At 39.1% G+C, this 22702-nt stretch overlaps 3 protein-coding genes across 4 annotated transcripts; 1 reads left to right on the top strand and 2 right to left on the bottom strand.

The window, feature by feature from the left end:
* Positions 1 to 3383: 3383 nt before the first annotated feature.
* Positions 3384 to 6249, bottom strand: LOC110957322 (inositol-trisphosphate 3-kinase C-like). Its single transcript, XM_022203282.2, has 5 exons — positions 6246 to 6249; positions 5212 to 5479; positions 4045 to 4249; positions 3830 to 3931; positions 3384 to 3609 (listed from the first exon to the last, which is right to left on the bottom strand). Exons 1-5 carry the CDS (start codon positions 6247 to 6249, stop codon positions 3505 to 3507), a joined length of 684 nt encoding a protein of 227 aa, XP_022058974.2. The 3' UTR covers positions 3384 to 3504.
* A 3789-nt stretch (positions 6250 to 10038) lies between these two features.
* On the bottom strand, positions 10039 to 13877 carry LOC110957321 (seipin-like). The gene is made up of 6 exons (XM_051954915.1): positions 13849 to 13877; positions 12541 to 12675; positions 12332 to 12429; positions 11178 to 11307; positions 10974 to 11052; positions 10039 to 10848 (listed from the first exon to the last, which is right to left on the bottom strand). Exons 2-6 carry the CDS (start codon positions 12670 to 12672, stop codon positions 10703 to 10705), a joined length of 585 nt encoding a protein of 194 aa, XP_051810875.1. The 5' UTR covers positions 12673 to 12675; positions 13849 to 13877; the 3' UTR covers positions 10039 to 10702.
* Positions 13878 to 17841: 3964 nt separating this feature from the next.
* rnaseh2c (ribonuclease H2, subunit C) lies at positions 17842 to 21081 on the top strand. 2 transcript variants are annotated; one of them, XM_022203279.2, is made up of 5 exons: positions 17842 to 17918; positions 19044 to 19198; positions 19537 to 19649; positions 19790 to 19909; positions 20853 to 21081. In XM_022203279.2, coding segments are annotated over exons 1-5 (414 nt in total). In that variant the 5' UTR covers positions 17842 to 17916; the 3' UTR covers positions 20877 to 21081. The 2 variants fall into 2 exon arrangements, with proteins under 2 accessions (XP_022058971.1, XP_022058972.1); XM_022203280.2 differs by having other exon boundaries at positions 17886 to 17897.
* The last annotated feature ends 1621 nt before the right edge of the window (positions 21082 to 22702 follow it).

Here is a 22702-nt window from a genome sequence, read left to right on the forward strand (position 1 = left end):
CACCCTGGACAGGTCGTCAGTCTGTCCCAGGGCTACATATACAGACAAACAATCACACCTACGGACAATTTAGAGTGATCAATTAACCTCAGCATATTTTTGGACTGTGGGAGGAAGCCGGAGTACCCAGAGAAAGCCCATGCATGCACAGGGAGAACATGCAAACTCTATGCAGAAAGATCTCAGGCCCACCCCGGGATTCAAACCGGGATCTTCTTGCTGCAAGGCGAAGTGCTAACCACTTACTCCACTGTGCAGCCCCTGTTCAGACCATGTGTTGGTAATCCTCTAATTACATCACATGTCCATCCTTGTAGTCCACATCCAGGTGGAGCCAGTAACATTAATGAGGTCTCAGTCAGGCCTGCACCACAGCAGAACCTCCTTTAGGGGCAATGCAGGTATCATTAATACACCAATGCCTTTTCTTCCTGCCATGACAAGATAAAAAAATCTGCTGTGGTGTCTACTGATGTTGTTTTGTTGGTTAAGTATGCAATAATATGACTACAAAACACGTGCCTGATCAGCAGCAAATCCAATTGTACCTTATAAATTTGTAAATAGTGTACTTTTAAACTAAAATATTTACTTAAGATGTTACCACACACGCTTCCATCATGATTAGGCGATTAAATGCAGTTAAACGGAGGCAGGAGGCTGATAATTTGGATATAATGGATGCATCAGACTCACCCATATCCATCGCACGTGTCACCACCAGGTTAGCGAAGCCACTCCGGCACAAAATCACACGGTCCATCCAGCAACACTCCTCAGGCTTCAGGAAACCTTCTAAAACTTACTGTATTGTTGAAAAAAAAATTCTAAACAGGTTTCGCTTGCTGTATCCATTTTTAAGCGGAACTGTACAGTTTTTGTAGTGAATTTACGGAGTCTGGTGAGTAGTTCTGGGTTAGCTTAAGGTAGCTGTTAGCAATTAGCACGACGGCGGATCAGAACTAACATTAAGCTGAACCCACAGACACAGTCAGATCATAACAGTTACAGAATTATTTATTTTACCGTCGTTATCGCTCGTGAAAATACAGGAAACAGCAGCTTCTGTCCGCAGCCCTGTTCACTGTCGGTCCGTCCCGCTCACAGGTGTACTGTTAAAAGAACTACAACATGGCGCCACCTGGTGGAACAGCTAAGTTACTCCGACTAGAAACTACAGCAGCCTGAACGGTACTGGTGTTCCTGATATTATAGCTATAATAGCATAAAAATATATATTTTACTGACGGCAAACTAACATGTCAACGTTTTTGATAATCTGTTTCATATTATTTTCAAGGGCTTAATACACCGTCAGACTGTCAAATGAATTTATTTTGGGATATTAAAATGAATCTTACTTACTAAAAATAAGCAAACAAGTAAGTGAAGTTATAGATCTAACAACACTCCTGGTTTTCTATTCTTTTCGGGACTATCTAGTTTGAGCTCTTTGTCACAGACTACAGATTCGCATAACATTTCTCCTTGAAACTTTTCAGATAATTTACTGTGTCCCGAAGATGTAGAACTACCCAACATTTCCCAAAAAGCAAAGAAAAACCTTCTAACAGCAAACATAGATTTGTGTAGTGACTTAGTTTTTTCTCTCACTCTCTCTTTCTTCCTAGATTAATCATCTCATGACCTCTCAATTATTTATATTCTGACACTTTGAAGGGGTGCAGGCCTGAAGTTGGGAACCCCCTAAACTACCCCAAAAGCAGTTTAAACTAATTTCACTTCGACCATCTCAGCTCTTAAATTCTGCCTGTGGTTTGGTGACAACTCAAGTACTTTTGTACAGTTCAATATTTAAAATATTCACCTTTGACTGATAGTACTTCAACACTTCTACCCAAGTACACCATTAAACACACAACTTCCATTTCTAATTTTTGGGTTTTTTTGTGCTCATACTTGTGTAAGTGACCTGAGTACCTCATTGCAAATAAATACCTTATTGGTACAAACTGGTACATAATTTTAAGTTATAAGAGTTATAAATAAACTGAACATTGTTCTAGTTTTCACAAAGTTGGGAGTTATTTCAAGACTGTATTTTGCTGCTTTATTTATTAGATAGTGCATGTTGAAAATGCAGGTTGGTTATTTTGTGTAGAGTTGCCCTGATTAGGTTATGAAGGTGAAGCATTTTGCATTCTGTCTTCCATTCAGGAGCTTTCTCTGCATTTCATCCCAGATCACAGTACATAATATGTGCACTAGCTGCTTAACATCCACCTTCTGTTGGTTTCCACTTTTAAGCAACTTTAAATTCTGAGAAATCCCGTTTAACTTCTATAATGTTTCATAGATCCTCAAATCTGTCACATGAGAATATTTGAGGTGTTCTCTGCACAGGGATTTGCTCTATGATCTTACATTTTCATATTTTAATATCACAAACCGTGTTTTCTTACTTTCTTTTTTTCTTTGACTTATGTTTACAGTTCAGATGTCTGCAATTTATTGTGGATTTAATAAGGTATGTTAAAGGTGGATGGTTTCAGAGTACCGTATTAATTATGTGGATGTATGAAGACTAGAGATATAAGCAATCATTGTTTATTTTACTTGGCTTGGACCATTTAATTGTAGAGGATATAAGTAAAAGAATGAGAAAATATTTCAAATACCTGATACAAAAAACATTTTTTCTTATCAATATATATTCAACTAATGTCCATATTTGTGTGTACGATTTACTACAAGATACACTTGCTACTCTGAAATAATTAGCTGAGTATATTTTAAAACACAGATGAGATCTCTGACTTTCTGCAGACTAACCAAATGAAAAAAGAGTCATTAGCATCAGCACATAAAGATCTTTGGATTTTTGGTCCTTTGTGGAGGCTAAATAAAGAATAGAAAAGTGTTTTAAAAAGGCTTGTAAAATCTTAAAAGCCTATGTTTGTAACAAAACACTGTGAACACATACCAAATGCACAGCTGCAAGACAACATCATCACTTTCTGTGGTATGTAGCTACATTAAAGTTACTATAAACAAATCCTCCTCTTGTCGTCTCAACAGTTCAACCTGTAACAGCGGGTATTTTGTCCATCTAATCTTGAACTTCAGTATTGTTTAATCTCGAATGCCACAAATGCAGCCCTCTGTGTACTTCATTAAACAGTCTTTTCCTCTCCACAGCCACCGTCCTGCTGCCAGGAGGCCACGCTGATGGCCTGACTCAGAGAGGTGATGAGGGAGGTCAGACCGATGAGGTAGCCGTCCTCCCTGCTGCCTTCAACCCACGGGACGTTATGTCGGATCTCCCTGCCGTCTCCCAGCGGGGTCGTCTTTCCAAAGTCTATCATCCACACACTGGCCTTGGTGTGGTCGTGGACGAAAAGAAGCGAGCTGCCAATCACCTGGTCAGGTCAACAGATAGATACACAGACTCATTGTAAGATTACCGGAGGAATCTGAGTGAAGTGAACATAACCTGGATGAGCAGCTTCCCTGTTAGATAATGTTGTTTAAAGCTGATTTGAATTAGAGAACATTTTTCTCCACATGTAAACCAACCTCGTGGGTTCTGAAAAACAGTGAATTCTTCAGTGCGTCGCTCAGGGCCAGTAGTCTGGAGTGGTACGCTCTCTGAGAACACACATGGGTACAGTTGTGGTTTAGTAGCAGTAAATGACACATCTGTAGCAGAATGCATGACTGCACCTTCTATGTTTTGGAAGCTAATTGTGACTCAAGCAGTTATAGTTTTCCGGGCTAGCTGAATTTAGTTTTATCCATGATGTTATGGGGACACGTTTCCTAAAGGAGGGGTGGTTTAATGTAACTCATGTTTCTAAAACAGACTGACCAGAGTTTCCAGCTGACCACCAGTGAAGTACAACAGCGCCTCCGTCACCTGAGCTAAAGTCTGAATCTTTCTGAAGTCCCGCTGAACACTGGTGTCTTCCATCTGAAAGACAGAAAGGTAAGATTATAGACAATTAGGCAGGTACACTGTTCAGAGGAAAATGTATTTTTGGGTAACATGAGTTGTGCAGTGATCTTCTAGGCCTTCATTCCTACCATAATGCCCTCTATCCTGAAGCCCAGTGTGGACGTAGAACTGGTTGAATCCCTCCACTGGAGGTAGCGCCATTTAGTCACCCCTTTCTGCGCATGTTCCTCTGCTGATGGAGCAGATGGGTCTATTTCCACCATTTTCTGGTACATGTCGCTGCGCAGGGTGGGTTTGGTGCGAGATTTAATCAGTTCTTCCTCCTGGTATGTCCTAACAAGGAAATTCCAAATAGTGCATCATGTAGGTACAGTAAGGGCCAAATATGAAAATAAACACTGTTAGTCTGTGCAGACTTTGTTGCATTTTTAGTTTTGAAAAGGGACAGTAGAGTTATTCAGGGTCTGTCAACAAAAACAGTAGAATCAATCAACACTTTATAGCTACCAATTATGAGATGCTCTGGCAAATCAGATTTACCATAATGGCTGGAAATCGAAGCCAAATGTAACCATGTCACAGAGAAAAAACACTATTTGAAATCAAAACCAAACTGATTCAATTCATTAATGGATCTGATGCCGAGATGTTTAAAAAATAAACTGCTGTTTAAGGCTTCAGAAAAGGATTTCAATTTTGTCAGGAAGAAACATGAACATTTAAACATTTCCTCCAAACAAGGTAAGTCAATAATCCATGTGCTGATGAAGATTTCTGTATAACTGAAAACTCCAGCAGTTATTTTGTTTTGTCAGTTATTGGGTAACTGTGGAAGAAGGTGAATAATAAATGAAACAAAGTAAAAAAAATTGTTACATAAATGAAGTATATTTCTTCATTTATATACCAGTTTCTTCACTCTGTCCAATTTGAAATTTACTGATACTCAACAAGCCATCAGATGTACCGGTCAAATCAAAGACAAAAGTAAAGGGAAAATGTACTAATGCAAACACTATTTCAGTTTGAAGCGCTGAAGTATATTCAACCCTACAATCCTAGGAAATAAATGATTCCATGTGTAAATGTCAGTCAGCATAGCCAGAACACAATATAAATGCGTATTTCCCCCACTGCTCTGCACATTGTCTATGGGCTGTATTATATAGCCAGCATAGTTTGTTATTAATGGAGTAAGAGCAAGTTTTCAGTCCAGCCTGGCTCAATTAGCCCTTCACCTCTCTACAACTCTGCATAATCAGGACTGGACTGGTCACCTGCTGTAGAAAACCTACCTGACTCCCATCTTGCAGTCCATGATAATGGGCTTCCTCAGGCCGCTCAGCAGGTCCTCCAGCCGGATGTAGCAGCTCTCCCCTCTCTTGACCAAACCGTGGTACTGCGGGACAAAGGGCCTCAGCGGGTCTCTCATCAGGCAGTCCAGACACTTTGCCTCCACCTCGCTGTACAGCTTCAGCACCTCTCCTCCTTTGCTCAACTGGAAGTTACCTGGTGACACCAGCAACCAGCGAGGAGAGAAGAAGAAGAAGCAGATTATTGTGTCTCCATATGTTCAGTAAAGCAGAGAAACGGAATGACTGAAGCATCTGGATTCAGCACCGGGAGCTAAACTCCCATCATTGAAATAAACTGTAAAGATGCACCGTTCATGACTGAATGAGCAGAAATTAAGACTAAGTGTAAAATGAAACCTCACAGAAGCTCTTAATTACTCTTTAAATTAGGTCTACATGCAGCAGTCTTCATTTAGAGGACAAATCTCTTGATCCTTGACCTGATCAAACACATTCTATAACACATTGTGTACCCTAAAAGTTCCTCCCAATAAAACAAAGACTCATTCTTAGGTCAAGAGCAGCTGACAAACTGAAATTAAATGTTTTTGCTGAGCAGTGGTGACATTTACATACGTGCAGTCTATGTGCCATGTGAGCAGGATTGCAGAGATGCATGCTGGTGTGAACTGAGATCGTCTTATATTCACAACTGTGCCCAATTCCCACACAGAAAGCTTCTTAATCATTTTGAGATCCATCTATCTTTACATTATATCCTTTGGAAACGTGATCACTGCAGTTTCAGAGTGCCTCTATGCGTCTGCTTTGGGTGAACTGTAACACACATGCCTTGGTGTCCTGCCAGCTGGACCCAGGAGCTCTGTCTTGCCAGCGACCAGTGCATCATGGTCAGGAAGGTTTTCCAGGAGCGACACTGAGGCGTAAAAGAAGAACAGATTACGGAGCGCTCTGAGGAGGGAACAGAAAGTAGGTGTGAATGAAGAATGAAATGACATATGTTCAGCTGTTACCCATCATCCATTTTCTCTGTGGCTTCTTTATCTGTCTTAAATTGCTGATGTTAAGTTTTATTGGCCTTCTGAAATATGTGCCAAAATAGTAAATCCAACTAAGCTATAGTACAATTTAAAAAATAGACTATGCTGTGAGTTGCATCACCTCTGCAGCATACAAGGCAATAAGGTTCACAAAAACCGATAAAAATACACAAACGTCCTCCTTATTTGTTGGTTTAAAAACATTTTGTTGCCAGAAGGCTTGTAAAGAAAAATATTTACTGCAGGGGGGAAATCCGTCACATGTCTGTATTCAGAGTTCAGCACACTGACATATATAATCTAATTAAACAAGGAAACAGTAAAACATCCCCAATCCCCTCTTGATTTACTACCTTAGCATTTAGAATAAACGGTACAAACAGTGTATGTATTTTTTACTCCTTAGAGACATGTATGTACCCTTTTGGTCCCCAAAAAGTTACGTATTGTTACCTTAGTGGCTAAGTGTAAAACACATAGACAAACATATTCCTCAGCAGGAAATTCAGAATTCTCCTACATCTGAATATCTGCATGTATACAGATGGAAAGACCTGCAAGCAGAGTTTAACCTGGTAACTGTGAGAGGCTCAGACACTGTGCTGATTTAGAGAAACAAGTTTATCACTCGTCCTTATTTGGCCTAATTCCTGCAAATGACAACTAGTGCCCATGTTCAGGGAATCCTGTGTGATTTCTCTTTTCAATTGAACCTGTTCCTCTCTTCCGGTCTTTCTCAATAGGCCTTTGTCCCTGCAGATAGTTTGACTCAGTAGAAACATTTTTTGGATAACAACAACAGCTTGAGGCGTCACAGCAACCATCATTAATTTTATGGTTAACACTTGTGCATTTCCTATGGTGACATGTCAAAAGTATCTGCTGTGATGAAAAAACCTAAAAGCCTATTCATATTTAATCTATTCATTTCGGGGGAAAAAATCCTTTGGGATCAAAGGAATTTAAAGTTAGATCTTGTCTTATTTTTGTTAATTCTGTGTCATATTGTGACCTGGATTGTGCCTCATTTGTACATTTTCTTCTGGCAAAACTGTAAACAAATGTATAAACCATATCATGTAGCTTCAAAATATGTATTCAAAGCATCGCAAATATCTCCCTATGTGTGCACCAAAAGTAGTATATGCTGTACCTCAACAGTTATGATCTACTTTGTATATAAACAAAACAGTTGCCACCACACGTGCCCAGTGGAAAAACCTAAAAACAAGAGGGGCAGAAGCAGAACGGAGCATGCTCAGTAGTTTACAGTTTGGAGAAATTGGCTACATTATATAATATTTAGGCTCCAAATTGCAGACATTTGTTCACTAAATTCTCCTCTTTTGGTCACAAATGTTACGTTTCAGATACTCGTGTAAAAGTCTAATGTCTGACAATGTAAACACACTGAACTTCATCTGCTCCCTCTCCTCCTCCCCTGTCTGTTCCCCTCTACTCTCATATCTGTTCCAGCAGCAGTAGCAGCCAGGCATGCAAACGCCATTCAAATCTGATCCTGTCAAAGTCTTCTTTCAAGCCCATGCAAATCACCAGGACCACAAGTGCAAAGAACAGCTGAAACATACGGTTTTACACCTTTTTCATGGAAAACCAGAGCAGCCTGTAGCACAGGGGTGATGCCAGTAGACTGGGATGTTAAATTCCAGCAGAGCAAAGGTTTTGAGCTGCATCCATTTATCATGTGTTTACATCAGCTCTTCTCACCTTCCTGAAAGTCTTCCTCTTCGACGCGGCATCCTCTCCTTCGCTGAAGACCTCATCGCTTTCTGCTGAGGAGAGGTTGATGGAGGAGCAGGAGGAGCTGGACGAGGAGTGCAGCAGCTTGGAGAGGATTGGATGTGGGGAGGACCACTGATGTGCTGTTGAGCCTCTTGTCAGTCCTGGCAGATTCTCGGCCTCTTCGTCCTCCCCCTCACGGGTCTCCCCCCTGTCCTCACACTTTACAGGTGAAGAGCTCCCCCTCGTTTCTTCTTCTTCTTTATTCCTCCATTTCTCAAAACTGGACTTGCTGCCTCTCCAGTGTTTCCCCTCACCATCCCCACTCTCCTCATCTTCATGCCCCTTTTCTTTCCCGTCCTCCTCCACTCTTCTTTTCCCGCTCCACCTTCCTCTGTCCCAGCCATCTGTGTCTCCCTCATAGCTTCCCCCCAACCTCTCCGTCCTCCTCCACCTCCATTTTGCCTTCATTCCATCTCTTGCACATCTTGAGGTCAACTCTTTTTTTCTTTCTGTGTTTTGAATTTTTTCCTTCACGTTTGGCTGGAAAACCCCATCAGACTCCGAGTTTTCCTCATCATCCCACTCTCCGTCCTCTCCTAGTCCACCTATACGCTGACTGTAAGGGGGGAAGCTTTTTGTCGAGTGAAGTTTGGGTCTGGATCTCACTCTGACCCCACTGCAGCTGCTGGACGGCCCTTCGCTGATCGACAGATGCTGGTGTGTTTCATCTGTACGTCTGGTACAAGAGTCACTCTCCAAAGTTTGCTCGTTCTTTCTTTCTGTCTTCATCCCCTCTGTGTGGTTTTCATCTGTAGTGTCCATCTTTGTGTCCAGCGCGGAGCAGAGGTGGTTAATCTGCTCCATGAGTCCAACATGTGCTTGTACAACAAGGAAATGTTTACCATGAGATACACAGCTTTGAATATGTTTGAGGAAATTCATTTCCAAGTCTAAACATGAACAACATTTTTACACAAATAGTAAAATATTGCTACAAATGCTCATGTGTCTATGTCACCTTACCTCATCTGTGTCTTCCACCTTCAGTGACCTAAACTTTCAGCCTGTCACTGAGCGACATCCCTCCCTCTCAGTCTCTGCTGGGGCCACGTTTTGCATGCAGTGACGTTATTGAGTTTCCAAAGCTGCTGGAGTTTGTCCAACGGTGAAACAGGTCAGCAGGATATCCAGGAATGACTGCGTCAAACAGCTAGAAGTAGAGTTTCCTCCCTCCGGTAATTAGTACTTTGTTACAACGGTTAAACAGAGTGCACACTGGGATTAGGTATTTTTGCGTAGTAAAAAAGATGCACAGGATGTCTCATGATGTTTTAATCGTAATTTTATGTTGTGCTCAAATAAGAAAAGGGTTGACAACATTTTAAAGTGACATTTCAGCCTGCTTCACAATCTTACATTTTATAGTTAACAGGAGTCAGTCTGTGAGAGCATTTCAGTAAATGTTAGTGCACGCTATGAAGGCCCTAAGTGTTACATTAATAACTAAATTAGTCATTTTGAAACAAATACACATGAAACAATTAAATACTATTTTATCCCCTCACGTTGTTGTCCCACCATATTTATTTACTTTTATGTAAGTCTTTTCACTTTTACAACACAAATGGCACCTGTGTTTCATTTAAAAACATCATGTTTTAACACAAAGTCTTTCTCTGTTAATCCAGACAAACAAATCTGACACAGAGCAGCAGTTCACTCATTCAGACCAAACTACCGCTCAGTCGCATCTGACTGTCGTAAAAAAAAAAAAAAAAAAAAAGTGCTATGAACTCAAATGGGTGTCTGGGGAAAATGGCATTAGTAGAAATAAAGATAAAACTTTGGAAAAACTATTTTGGAAAAAAAAAACTACTGGAATGAGAAGAATTCCTACAATAAAATCTGTAGTAGTGAAAAGAAACCCAACAACAGAACCATTTATAGTTTTGAGGTACTTGTACTTTACTTGGATATTTGCATTTTATGCTTCTTAGTACTACAAGGGAAGAGTACTGCAGAGTAATATTATAGTTTTTATTTTACTACATTGATTTGACAGTTGCTGTTTCTTGTTCATTTCCAGATTATGAAAACACTTTACAATGTATCTTTATAAAGGGTGCAATAGCATGTATGTATATAAAATTAGCTTCACCTCAACCAGCTGTGACACACACACACACACACACACACACACACACACACACACACACACACACATATATATATATATATTTGCTGATCATACTTCTGTATTTTGAACACAGAGCTTTTCATTTTATTTCATCATTTTCACTTAAATTAAAACATTAGCTCTTTTTCTTCAACTGCATCGGAATAAAACACCATTTAATACGTTACATTTAATATTTTGCTAGCATTTATTCAAATGTGTATATATATTGCAGAATGTCTTATGGAGTGTCTCTCCACAACAGTGAGCACAAAACCATGACCATTAGATGCAAAGTAATAAAAAGGCACCAGAAATGAACATTTTTTATCAAGAGATGAGGGTTCAGTTAAAGGGTCCAAAGCTAAAATAATAATAACAGTAATACAGCAGCGTGCAGAGGACAGGTTGTACTTTTTCTGAGACATTTTCCACCACATATCAGTCTTAAATCTACATCTCACCATCAAGATTACATGTCACACGTTCTCACCTTCCTTCATTTATAACCTCAGGCTGCCTCTGATTCTTTCATTTCACCCTGACCAAGTTTATTTCCGTCTTGCAGCTGTGTGCCGTTGCCAAAGGGCAAATGGGGTTCCTCCAGGCTTAGATCTGTGGGGTTTATCTGGCAGGGACCCAGCAGCTCTGTGATACCTGTCAAATGATTTGTTTCTGCAGTCAAACACACTATATCACACTCACATTGTCAGTACCAAGTGACTGACGCAAATAGCCCAAATAACATAAAAATTATTTATGTCTGTGATATTTCTGTGTACCCGCAGGAACATCTTTTTCATCCTCTTGCTTGCTGTTTGTGTTCTCCTCTATGTTGGACAGCAGTCCGTCTGTCCTGCGCTGCAAACAGCAGGGAGACAGATAAGTCTGAGCTACAACATCTGGAAGAAAACAGCTAATAATTCACACTTAATGAGACACAAATACGTGAAATGTGCAGCTATAGAGTGAGCTTCTCCTCTCACCTCGCGTGGTTTGACATCTGCCCTCAGCAGCACCCTCATGTAGCTGAGGATGAAGAGGATGCTGAGGAAGACAAAGTTACTGGACACGCCAATCAGGGCTGATAAGACAGGGAAGTAGAAGAGCAAGTATCTGATGTGGGGACAGAGAAAATAAAACAACGTGCTGTTACAGATTTACAAGTCGTTTTGTTTTTTGACTTTGTCCCAGTCTGGCTCATCTGCTTCAGTGGGTCATTTCCTATAATTCTCTTCAGCTCACTTCCCTGCATATGTGAGCTATAATTATAACAGAGGCTTTAATCAGCCCAAAGAGAGAATTTTTCCACTGAAGAGAAGTGAGATTGTTTCCTACCACAAGCAGAACAGTTCTTGTGGTTTCATCTGTTGTATTCAAGTCTAGTAGCATCACTGCTGAGAAATGTGTGTCTCCTCTTCCTCTACATATGGTTCCATTTTCATTATTGAGCGTTGACTTGAATGCGAACATGCATGGACTACTCCTTCCTAGAAAGAAGACCCCTACACTTGGCCGTATTCTTGCATCTCATAAGATTTGTTTTGCAGTTGTTTTGTGTCTTTTTATTGACCGCTATGACTTTCCAACAAATTTATTTTCATTGGAAAGTCACATGCATGCCCCAGGCCTCTTTATATGAGGGGCTTGTTCAGAAATCCAAAGCTGTAAGTTCTGTAACACGACTAAAACACGCTCTGTAGCTACTAGTAACTCAATGTGATGCCTTGTTGCCATTGACAACTGATGTACGAGAAAGACACAAACTCTGCTGAGGCTAGATTAGTCGACAGAAATCAAACTGTCTGATCTCTGATACATAAATGTGTACTCTAGGGGTATTAATATATATGGCTATAGACAATACCATGTTTGAAAAAGTAATATAGATACCATGACAGGATTTCACAACTGATAGTCTAATCATCCAGCACAAAAAGGCTCTCACTCCACATCACCTTACTTTAATTTTGAGGCAGTTGCAAAGGAAACCTCAATAAAGAGAGTTAAAGACAAAATTCACCAGTAACATTATATATTTCATTATTATAATTGATGTCATAATGATGTTTTTAGCGTGAATTCTTCAGCGACGTCACTTTAATGCCACAAAATTTGGTGTTGTGTAAATAGTTCTTACCTAATGCCGGTGAAATGAGCGTGAACGTACAGCTGAGACGAGTAGATCTGCACCTTGTTGGACAGAATCTCGACGACAGCCGTGACTGAGGGGGAATACTGATCACAGAGAAAAACCTGTTAGACTGACTTCAACAACAACAAAAACAACAAAAAACTTATTACGTCAAGCTTTCAACCTTCAGGATCGAATATCTACCGACGACTCACAGGGTCATCCGTGTAGTCTGAGAAAAGCTCCACATCCAGCACTTGTTTCTGCTCGACTACTCCGCTCAGGAAGGCGGGGAGGAACAGCAGCGTTCCCAGAGTCCTCAGCAGGTCTGACCTGTACCGCAGCATGCTCTGAACCCAACACAACAACACATGCAAGACAGCATCCCTAAACACTTCTCACTTATATGAGGAATGCTTAGGAAAGGATGGTTGGTGAGGATTTCACTTCAGTATAACTCTGATTGGGTTATCCTGCTCACGTTAATGAACAATAACAAAAGCTGATCTCAGACTTTGCTGTTAAAGCGTTCATTCCTTCAGGGACCTATAGGAGCAAACCAAAAAGTTTGGAGGCTGTATTTTTGGTAGTGGATGTGACTGAGAGTTTAAATAGGCTGATTTATTTGGAAAATATATGTTTGAACATATATAGTACAGCATATATGTTATATACGGAGATGTAAAATATTTCTAACAGTAATCTAAGGATTTTATGCAGTTCAACACAAAAACGCAACCATTAAAAGCACCAGATGAACATTCCAATTCCATTCCAATATGTTGTTGTAGTTTCAAAACAAGTGTTTATTAGAGGATTGTTACGCTTTGCATTACATTTTTTCCTGTGTTTAACCCTCATATTGTCTTCATTTACAGGCACCAAAAATATTGTTTCCTTGTCTGAAAAAAATCCAAAAATTCAGCAAAAAAAATTCCCCCAATTTCTGAAAATTTGCAAAATCTTCAGGGAGAAAATTCCAATAATTCCTTAAAAGTTTTATTTTAAAAAACACCGAATTTGACAAGAAAATTCTTCAAAAAATGAGAAAATCTTCCCAAAAAATCCTAAAAATATCTGAAGTGACTACATATATGTCAGTAAAAGTTCTATTTTCTTTTAAGAACATTCACAAAAAAAATTCACTGGATTTGGTTGTTTATTTCTGTGAATGTTCTTAAAGAAACATTTTTAACATTTCTTTTTTGTCCACCAAAAAATGTTCAAAAATTTCCCAAAAATGTTGAGGATGTAGACATCACAAAGTTTCACTGTGAAAATATATATTTTTCCCACATTTTCGAACTTAAAATGGGTCAATTTGGGTTAAGTAAGTGAGCGCCACATCTCCATTCATTATGTATCTCCATCTGCATTCGTCAGCAGTTTACTTGTTCACGTCTGTCGTCTCGATCACCTCAGCACTGAGATCACCTTCTGTTTCAGTTCAACACATGCATAAGCAGCTCTAATCTGGCTCTGACCAGGTTGTGTGGCTGATTATGTGTCAGCGCTGTACTCACAAAGCGAGAGCTGGAGGCGGGGCAGCAGCTGTCTTTGCCTGAGAAACACACAGCAAGTGCGAGGGTGAGTTTGCAGATCACTAGCTCGTAATCAACCACTTTTTGATTGTAAATACACACGTCGACAAGCTGATGAAATGCCCCCTAGAGGCAACTTACAGACCGAGCAGAGGAGGGCAACCCTGGCCCTCCATCCTGAAGAAACAGGTTGTCTTGATCATGAACATCCCCAACGTCCTGGTTGGTTGGAGTTATCAGGCACCTCCACTGCCAGGAGAGATCCGATAGGGCCTGGCCGAATGTCAGCGCCCTGAATACACAGTAAAACAGGGTGTCCACATGGCAATCCGTTGGGCCAAAAGGCGGCCCTCCAGAGGGTTCAATCTGACCCCTCAAAGTGGTAGAATTCCAGAGGGAGACATTAACTGGCAGATTGCAATTAGTAACAACCTAAAAGTTTAAAAATAATTTCTGGTGGACCATGACACAGTTGTTTTGATCCATAAAGTAAAATACCTGAGATTGGCTCATGTGTTCTTTTGTCGTTTTGTGTCTCATTTTTGTAATATTTTGTTGTATTTTTGTTGTTTATCGTCTTTTTTTCCCTGGTTTTTGTTGTTCGCTTCATGTTTTTGTCATTTTGTTGCTCATTTTTGGCGTTTTGTGTTTCCTTTTTGCCTCGCTTGCATCATTTATCTATTTTTGTCACTTTGTTTCTCACTTTTGTCATTTTATGTGTCGTTTTTGTAATATTTTGTCTTCTTTTTGTCATTTTGATCATAAATCATTGTTCTTTTGTCATTTTGTGTCTCATTTTTGGAATACTTTGACTTGTTTTTGTTGTTTTTTGTCTGACAAAAATTTTGCACTCAAACAAAGGGGGAAAAACTGGAGTAGTCGTTGTTCATAGGTTATTACTCTGATTATACTGGTGCGGCCCACTTGAGATCAAATTGGGCTTTATATGGCCCCTGAACTGAAATGAGTTTGACACCCCTGCATTAAAACCTTATATTCTTTGGGTATTTTCTATGAATGGATGAATTTTGAACACAGGGATGGTTACACAGATACTGTACACAGACATACGTGCTTCTTGTTTCTCATCAGGGAGATGTTGGCCAGAGGATAGGAGCACAAAAAAGATGCTGGAGATTCACAGTCTGTCCTGCAAAGACATGAATAGGTGAGTGATGGAAGAAATACAGCATGCAAAGAGTAATAAAAAAATTAAAACACACAAATAAACAGGGACTTGACATACACACCTGTAGTAATAGTGTACAGGTGCAGAAAAAGTCGCCTTGGGCATGTAGGAGTAGTAGAAGCTCCCATATAAAAAGGCGGCCAGGCAGAGGAGCAGAAAGACAACAGAGAACACAGTGAAGCCCTGTACGACTCTCTGACGGGCCCGTGCCATCGCCATGGCGACAGCATCCTGGATCCTCAGCAGCGTCAGACCGATGAGGACCGATGGTTCTATAACTTCCCCTGAATGCAAATGACTTTCTTGATCCATAAAATCTAAAATCCAACCAACAATGAAGGAAAATTCTGAGAAGAGAACATACTGATTCAGCTAAGGGTGGGTTGAGTTTTGCAATCAGTGAGACTAAACTGTGGTGACTGTTGTGTGAGGAGTTCTCCAGAAATACAGACACACTGAGCTTTGTATACATAATCCCCAAAAGTCAGCGTGGATAATGATGTCAGGACACGAGTTTTCGCATTCTATAACTGAGATTTGCAAAACCACTGAGTCCAATCAACAGTCACAAGCGGAGGCCTTTAACGTCAGATGACTCCAAACTGTGTCAACATTATTACACATTATGTGTTCAAGAAGCAGTGAAGAAACTAAGAACTGTATCAGTTTGTTTTGACACTGGTATGTATTGTGAAATGTTGGTGAACTAATTTCATTTAGTTCTCAGCCAATATCAATGTCTGAAAAGTGAAACTATTCGGTGCAGCACTTTTGTGTTAATTAAGATTGATTTTAATCTCTGAGAAAGGGAAGGAAGTTGCTCAACACATTGAATAAATCACTGACAGCAGATTTTCAGAAGTTAAGCAGCCAAGTAATCACAGTGCAAGTATGTTAAAGTATTTCTGACTCAGTATCCAAACAAAACCTTGAAAGAAAACAGTCAAAATATTTGTTCAGTATATCAGCAGCGTTGTTCCTTCAGCAGGATCAGTCTTACCATTAAAACTCACCTCTGGTTTCTGTGGCCAATTCTGAGCCGTTAGAAATCGTTTCTCCTTCCCCTGAAGTCGCCGTCTCCTCGTCTTGATGAAATATGAACGCAAGTCCCTTCAGTGATGTATCCTTAGTGCCTCAAAAGCTGTCATTGGATGGGATTAAGTCCATCCCACATAAGGAGAAATGCTGCCAGCTGGAACAAAGTTCTTCATGTTGAAGATGACCTTTATAACGAAGGAGAAGCTACAGAGCTGTAGTAACCCTGAGAAATACTTCAAGAATAAATATTCAATATGGATGCAGCATTGCAAACTAAACTATGAGCCATCACAGTGTTTCAGTGACACTAGTGGAGAATAAAACTTTTCATTTTTTGGCAAGCTATTTTACACAAATTATGTTGCCAATTCATGTTTCTTTTTCTTGTTTTGTTCCTTCATCGCTGCAAAATGCTCTAAAGAGCTCTAAATCTCCATCTTGTGCACTGCCCCTAAATTCTTGAAATTCAAATAGCTACTGTACCTCAGGGAAGAACCTACACTATTCTGAACATTAAAAGATTCTTAACTATAGAGGGAATTTGTAAGAAATTTCAGTGACTGTGACCAGGATAACTGAGACTGAGACGACGTGAATGGACAGAAATGTAGATCTGACCATTTATTTTATTTAGATGGATATGACTACACACTTTGTTGCCAGTTTATTAGGGACACCTACGTACAGGAATCTTTTCACTTATTTATTCATTCAACCTTTATGAAAACACAAATACATTAACGGAGGCCTCATTTACATACAGCCAAGTAAGCACATAAAAAATGTGGGAACACAAACAGGAAACTTAGATAAGATTGCCATTAAAAATGTTGAATGGAAAAATTGGTACGATAATAAAAAAACTTTGAAAATATCTAGAAAACTTAAAAATACAAAACAAATGAGTCAACTAAAACATGAGAACACTAAGATAAAATAGAATTAAATTATCAACCTAAATTGTCCGATGGAGATGTTAGTTAGTTTAATTTATTCTATCAAATTTATGGGCACATTATTATTTGGCTGTTCTGTTTTTGATTTATTTAAATAAACTAATTTAATCTTAAAATATTCATATTTTACCTGCTGAATGTTTACACTTTTGTTGACTTCTTTTTTTATTTTGCCTGAAAGTTCTTTGAACAATCCTGTGTGGCATAAAGTGCTACATAGTTAACGCTGCTTGATTGCTTCTCTAATGCAAAGGAAAACATGAACAACTCCCATAAAAGAAATCAGTTTGGCCACCACTTTGGAAACATGATATTTAAATGTCAGCTTGAGACCTACTGTAATGCTGTTGAATTGTCTTGGTGTTATATAGACATGCATTTCTATTGCTTTGGCCGTTCTGTTTATATCAGTAAGGGTAGGTTCAATAAAACAAACACCCTTTAAAATACAGTTCAACAGCCGACAACCCACTCTTCTCAAAATTATCACACAATACCTCTCTGAGATGAACCAAATCGAAAAGGCAGGACTGATGTATTTGCTCTGCTATACAGTATACTATACAGCACATTTGTTTAAAGAAAATGCCCAGATATAAAGTTGAATAAAACACACCTCAGTCTGACACCACTATAGAAAGTGGTATACGACAATAGCTGAAGTAAGTTTGAGCAAGACAGGCCCAAAACACAATGCGAAGGGGGCGCCATCTTGTGGAGGAATAGAGAAACCCGCCAAAATGTCTTGCAGCGTAGAAAGAAGCTCTTGTCCAATCAGACACTGCGCCTGAAGCTAACCGGAAACGGTCCAGTTTCATGTAACATTCGTGTCTGGGAGCAGCTGAGAGGTATATTGTTCAAATATCTATGTAAGCGTTTTAAAACAGCTGTTTAATAATGTTAGGAGAACTGAGAGCACTGTAATATTGAGTAGTCGAGGCATGCTGCTTATTTTTGATGATTGCTATGAGAAACAGTTATCTGACTGTTGGTCAACTGATGCAGATGTTTCCCTCAAGAAGAGAAGATTCCTGCAAATATTATCCATTATATGTGACAAACTGTGCTGTAGCTTTAGTTGCTGCAATTAGAGCCATTACAAACGGACATGTCTAAGTTGATGATCACAATATGGATCTGTCAGACTTTCTTTGGAAAACATTTTTGAATAGGGCAGTTGAAAGTACATTACACATTAAGGCAGGGGTGTCAAACTCATTTTGGTCCAGGGGCTGCATACGGCCTAATTTGATCTCAAAGGGGCTGGACCAGTAAACTTATAGCATAATTACCGAGAAGTAACAATAAGTCTAAGTTTCTCCGACGTTTTGCGCAAAGGAAGACAAGTATATTAGAAAAATCTTTATATGTAATGAACTGTCCTTTTAAAAATTATATTAGAAACAACCAGAGATTAAAGTAAGTGCAATTTCAACAACACTATGACTCAGTTTAACATTTATTTGTGTGCTTTGTGCATTACAACTGATCACAGTGATTGTACAATGGCACAACATATTTAGTCACAGGTATGTGTAACTTAAAACATAGTCCTGGAATTTAAAAAAAAAAACTTATCAAGATATAGAAATTCTGTCCTTCAGTTCTACATCACACTGCAAATCGATTATTTCAAGTTGCAAGTAAAATAATATTGAAGCTAAAATTAATGACGACGCTGACAGGTGGCCAACATAAGAAGTCTAAAACAATAATTCTGTTTTTCCTTAGCACAGATGGAACAGATTTCTGCATCAAATGTAACTAATTTATAACTTTTTTGAGTGGACCAGATCGCAATAGTCAGTAGGAGCATGTATTAGATTTTTTTTTTGTGTGTGAAAACTAAGATACCTAATCAATAGGGATGCTGCAGTCAGCACACTATCATTCACTGGTGGTTGCTGAGGCCAGTCTTGCCGTGTTTGATTCCGGAAATTAAGGTTTTAATAGAGGAAATGAATGTAATGTGTTCTGTCCTCTCCTGTCTGCAGGATGTCCTGTAACACCAGTGTTACTCGTCTTCATGCATCATCAGTGGGCCAGGCAGAGCGAGCCCCAGTCCACCTGATGCCCTGTGAGATTGAACACAATGGACCGGCTCAGGTCTCACAATACTTCACCGCTACCACAAAAGACTGCAAACAAGGTGCACAGAATGTAGTTTATCTGCTTTAAAGCCTGTCTATGAATAGGCGTAGGCTCATTGTTAGATGGCCAGTTTGCAGTTCATGGAAAACAGTGGTAGAGATAAAGCCCGTGAAGATACAGATGCAAATGGGGTGCGGTGATGAAATGTTAACGTGAACTGTTTCAGTTTCCTTTCATAAGATGATTTATGAATATTTAGTTTTTTATGATGATTGAGAAGTCACACTAAATTGCTTTTTTTTTTTAAAGTTTGTATCAGGTATTTTACCCTTCAGTAATTTTTAGTTTAGGAAAACTCTTTCTAATAACAATCCACAATGCTTTTTCTCATTGCAGAGAAGACGGTGTCCTTCAGAGGACGTGGGTTGAAGGGACAGGAGCTCAGCTGTCCACAGGGCTACACCGGCCTGGTGCTGAAAGAGATCAACAAACCCGGCTCAGACCAAGAGGTACACACCACTGAAGTCATCTTTCACATCACAGAAACTGACCAGCAGTCTGGGTTACTCACACATGGGTTAAAGCTTGTTCATCCGTTGCATGGGTGAGGCTACCTGGAGCTAAATTGTGTGTGTCTGTGTGTGTTTAGGACAGGACAGTGAAAGTATCCTTTGTGTTTGACAAACTGACCTACTGGAACCTCGAGACGCCTCCAAATTCAGATGACACAGTGGTGATGGCGATGGATTGGCCTGAGCTGGCCGAGGCGGTGAGTTTCCTTGGAGGCTGATTTAATCTGCGTCACCCAGTAATTAAATGTTTCATTAAATGTTTTTACTTTGACCAAGACAAATCTCTATGATCAGAGAGATTTAGAGACGCTTGATCCTACATTATGCTGATTGTAGTTTAAGTTAGGTTTATGTCCTGTGACATTAATTCAGCTTTAAATCAAGTATTTCAAGTCAGCATACACTCAGTTTTAATGACAAATGATAAGTTTCTTGTCTAACACAGAGTTAAAAACATGGTCCTTCGTTGTTAAATGTTTTTATGTTTAACTGGTTTGGTAAATGATGATAATCAAGGCGAGTCCATCAGACTGAATTACCAGCAGTATTTTTATTCACAAATACGAACTCGTATAAATGCCAATAAAAGGAATTCTACAGGCTAAAAAGTTTTTGAATCAGCTTGTATGTTTCAGTTACAACTGGGTTATATGCTCTTTTGATTTTTTTTTGATTTTGCAAGTTTTCAGGGCTGCCAATTGTTGTCTGTAAGTGGAAAAAATTTTTTTCTTGAGGCAACTGTTTTGTGAGGGCTAGAAGAGAGTGTACCTGAGCTTGATTAAGGTAGCTAATACGGTTGTAAAGTCTAGAAAACGCTGTATCATCTTTCCAAATAGAGGGTTCAGGTTTAGGGTTCACAATAAAGTGTTAAATATTTTTAAAATCTGGACAGGACCCAAACACAGGAGTCCACATGCTAACGATCGATACGATATGATCAGTAAATACAATGTGGGTCACTAAAAACCTGCAGGATTTCCAATATTCTGTTGAAACGGTGTGTTTTATTGTCTCATTTCAAAACTGACAAAAATGGCAACACTGACAACAATATTTCATTAGAATACCATTTGGTCTAAATACAAAGACACAGAGGCAGATAGATTAGCAGGTGGATGCTGACATTTTGTTCCTCCACAGATCCACGGGCCAGTAGAAGACTGAAGAGACCGACAGAAGTTTCTGTAAAGAGGTGATGAACTGATGTCTCCTCAGCATGTTACAAAGGAAATGTACAGTTTGCTGGTTACTGACCCAACAGCTGTAGAAACCTTTAGAAATACAAACCTGTTCATTAAGTGACATAAATAATGTTTATACTTTTTGTATATGTTCTTTTTGTAGTGAAATTAAAAAAAAATAACACTGACTGATCAAAGTGTGCATTTGCTCAAAAATGACCATATTTCACTCAGTTTCTACTGAACAGTGTTTATGAAAAAGGGAACATGTAGATTCTGCAAACTGGCTACTATAAAACCCTTTAAATAATCACAGATTTAACTGTCCCTTCTGAGTATCCATTTAAAAGTCTTGGATGTTTATGGCACTACCAATAAATCTGAACTTGTAATCATACAGAAACTGTCCCAAAACAGGGAAAACGGTGCAGAACAAGAAATTCCAAAGTGTCAAACAGTCATTTAGGCACATTAAAAATTTAAAAGTAGACATTTAAAGACAAGGTAGAAAACTGCATATGCTAAAATGTGCTCATATTCTTCTGTGAAACTATAGAAAGTTTATCCGTAGATTTATTCATTCGTCCTTCATAGCATCTGTTAATCTACAAGAGAATCTAGGTGGGAAGTTAAGGAACAATTAAACCCATTTTCCACCATTAAAAATTTCTAATTGAGCTTGATTTGGAATGACAAGCAAAGTCTAGATAGCGAGTGGCAAAATCAGAATTTTGGACAGGACAAGCACAATGCTACTAGAACCCAACTTAACTTACAGTGTATGAACCTGTACAGGCCACTGGATGTAAACACATTTATGGTCACTTGTGGGGCAGCAGTTTTAATTTTAAGAGACTGTCTGTTTAAACTTTAAATAAAACACCTTCTATGATTCAGTAAATTCAGCCAGTTGCAACTCAGACATTTCTGGCTGCGTTGCCTCATCCTGCTCATATCAGGCTTTTTACAGCACAGCAGATGAAGGAAGAAAAGACTGTATGGCACATCTCATTTCCAACTTCATCAAGTAAATCTACTAATGAAGTAGTAAAAACTGATTATAGTCAGCTATAAAGTGGCACAAACTAAGTCTAACATGAAAACTTGCAGGTATTTGCTTCTATGTGAGCAGCTCTGTTGGTTTCATCCTGTAAATATAACACAATGCTGCTGCGATTACAATCAGTCATACTTTTCTGGTACAGTCACATTGAAAGGGCAGACATACAATTTACAGTTCTAACTTGAAAAATGAAAAACAACAGCTTTCCCTTGTTTGTCCCTCGAGTTAATACAACAAACCCTTGGTGTAAGATGTCTTATATATACATCTCCTGAATCATGTGCGTGATTATTTTCATGTCTAAACAAACGTGTTAGTATGACAAAGATATTAGAATCAGTTTAAGTGCTAATGGACAACGGTCATACATGATAGTTCGATGGATGCATCACTGCCACATGGCTGGTGTTCACTGTGTCAACTGTATAGAGACACAGTAAATGGATAAACTGAGGTTTGAGCTAACAGGTGGCACAAATGGTGGCAACCGTGAGTCATTTTGGAGTAATGTCGGTTATTTTTCACAAGATGATGTTTTAAAATAAAATCATATGTAAGTATGAAGTATCAAATATGAATCCTAAATGTGAAAAATGCAACTATCGAGGTAAATATTAGTTTGGTTTGGGTAATGCACATATTTAAACCTCTAAGATGCATAAATAAAATCAGAAATAGTGTAAGTGAAATTAATATAAAATTAAAAATGTATTCATTTCACAAAATAAACATTCAGAAACACCTGT

Source organism: Acanthochromis polyacanthus, chromosome 10 (genome assembly GCF_021347895.1).
Source record: "Acanthochromis polyacanthus isolate Apoly-LR-REF ecotype Palm Island chromosome 10, KAUST_Apoly_ChrSc, whole genome shotgun sequence".
Lineage (NCBI taxonomy): Eukaryota > Metazoa > Chordata > Actinopteri > Pomacentridae > Acanthochromis > Acanthochromis polyacanthus.

Bases quoted from the DNA above. Each gene is read 5' to 3' on its own strand.
- LOC110957321 (XM_051954915.1), bottom strand. From the start codon at position 12,672: ATGCTGCGGTACAGGTCAGACCTGCTGAGGACTCTGGGAACGCTGCTG. The intron at 11,308-12,331 runs GTAAGAACTATT...TCCCCACATCAG, and splicing joins GCTCATTTCACCGGCATTAG to ATACTTGCTCTTCTACTTCC. The intron at 10,849-10,973 runs GTACACAGAAAT...ATCATTTGACAG, and splicing joins TGAAAAAGATGTTCCTGCGG to GTATCACAGAGCTGCTGGGT.
- LOC110957322 (XM_022203282.2), bottom strand. The intron at 4,250-5,211 runs GTAGGTTTTCTA...TTTCCTTGTTAG, and splicing joins GACTGCAAGATGGGAGTCAG to GACATACCAGGAGGAAGAAC. The intron at 3,610-3,829 runs GTCAGTCTGTTT...GTGTGTTCTCAG, and splicing joins GTGGTCAGCTGGAAACTCTG to AGAGCGTACCACTCCAGACT.
- rnaseh2c (XM_022203279.2), top strand. The intron at 19,650-19,789 runs GTACACACCACT...GTGTGTGTTTAG, and splicing joins AACCCGGCTCAGACCAAGAG to GACAGGACAGTGAAAGTATC. The intron at 19,910-20,852 runs GTGAGTTTCCTT...GTTCCTCCACAG, and splicing joins GGCCTGAGCTGGCCGAGGCG to ATCCACGGGCCAGTAGAAGA.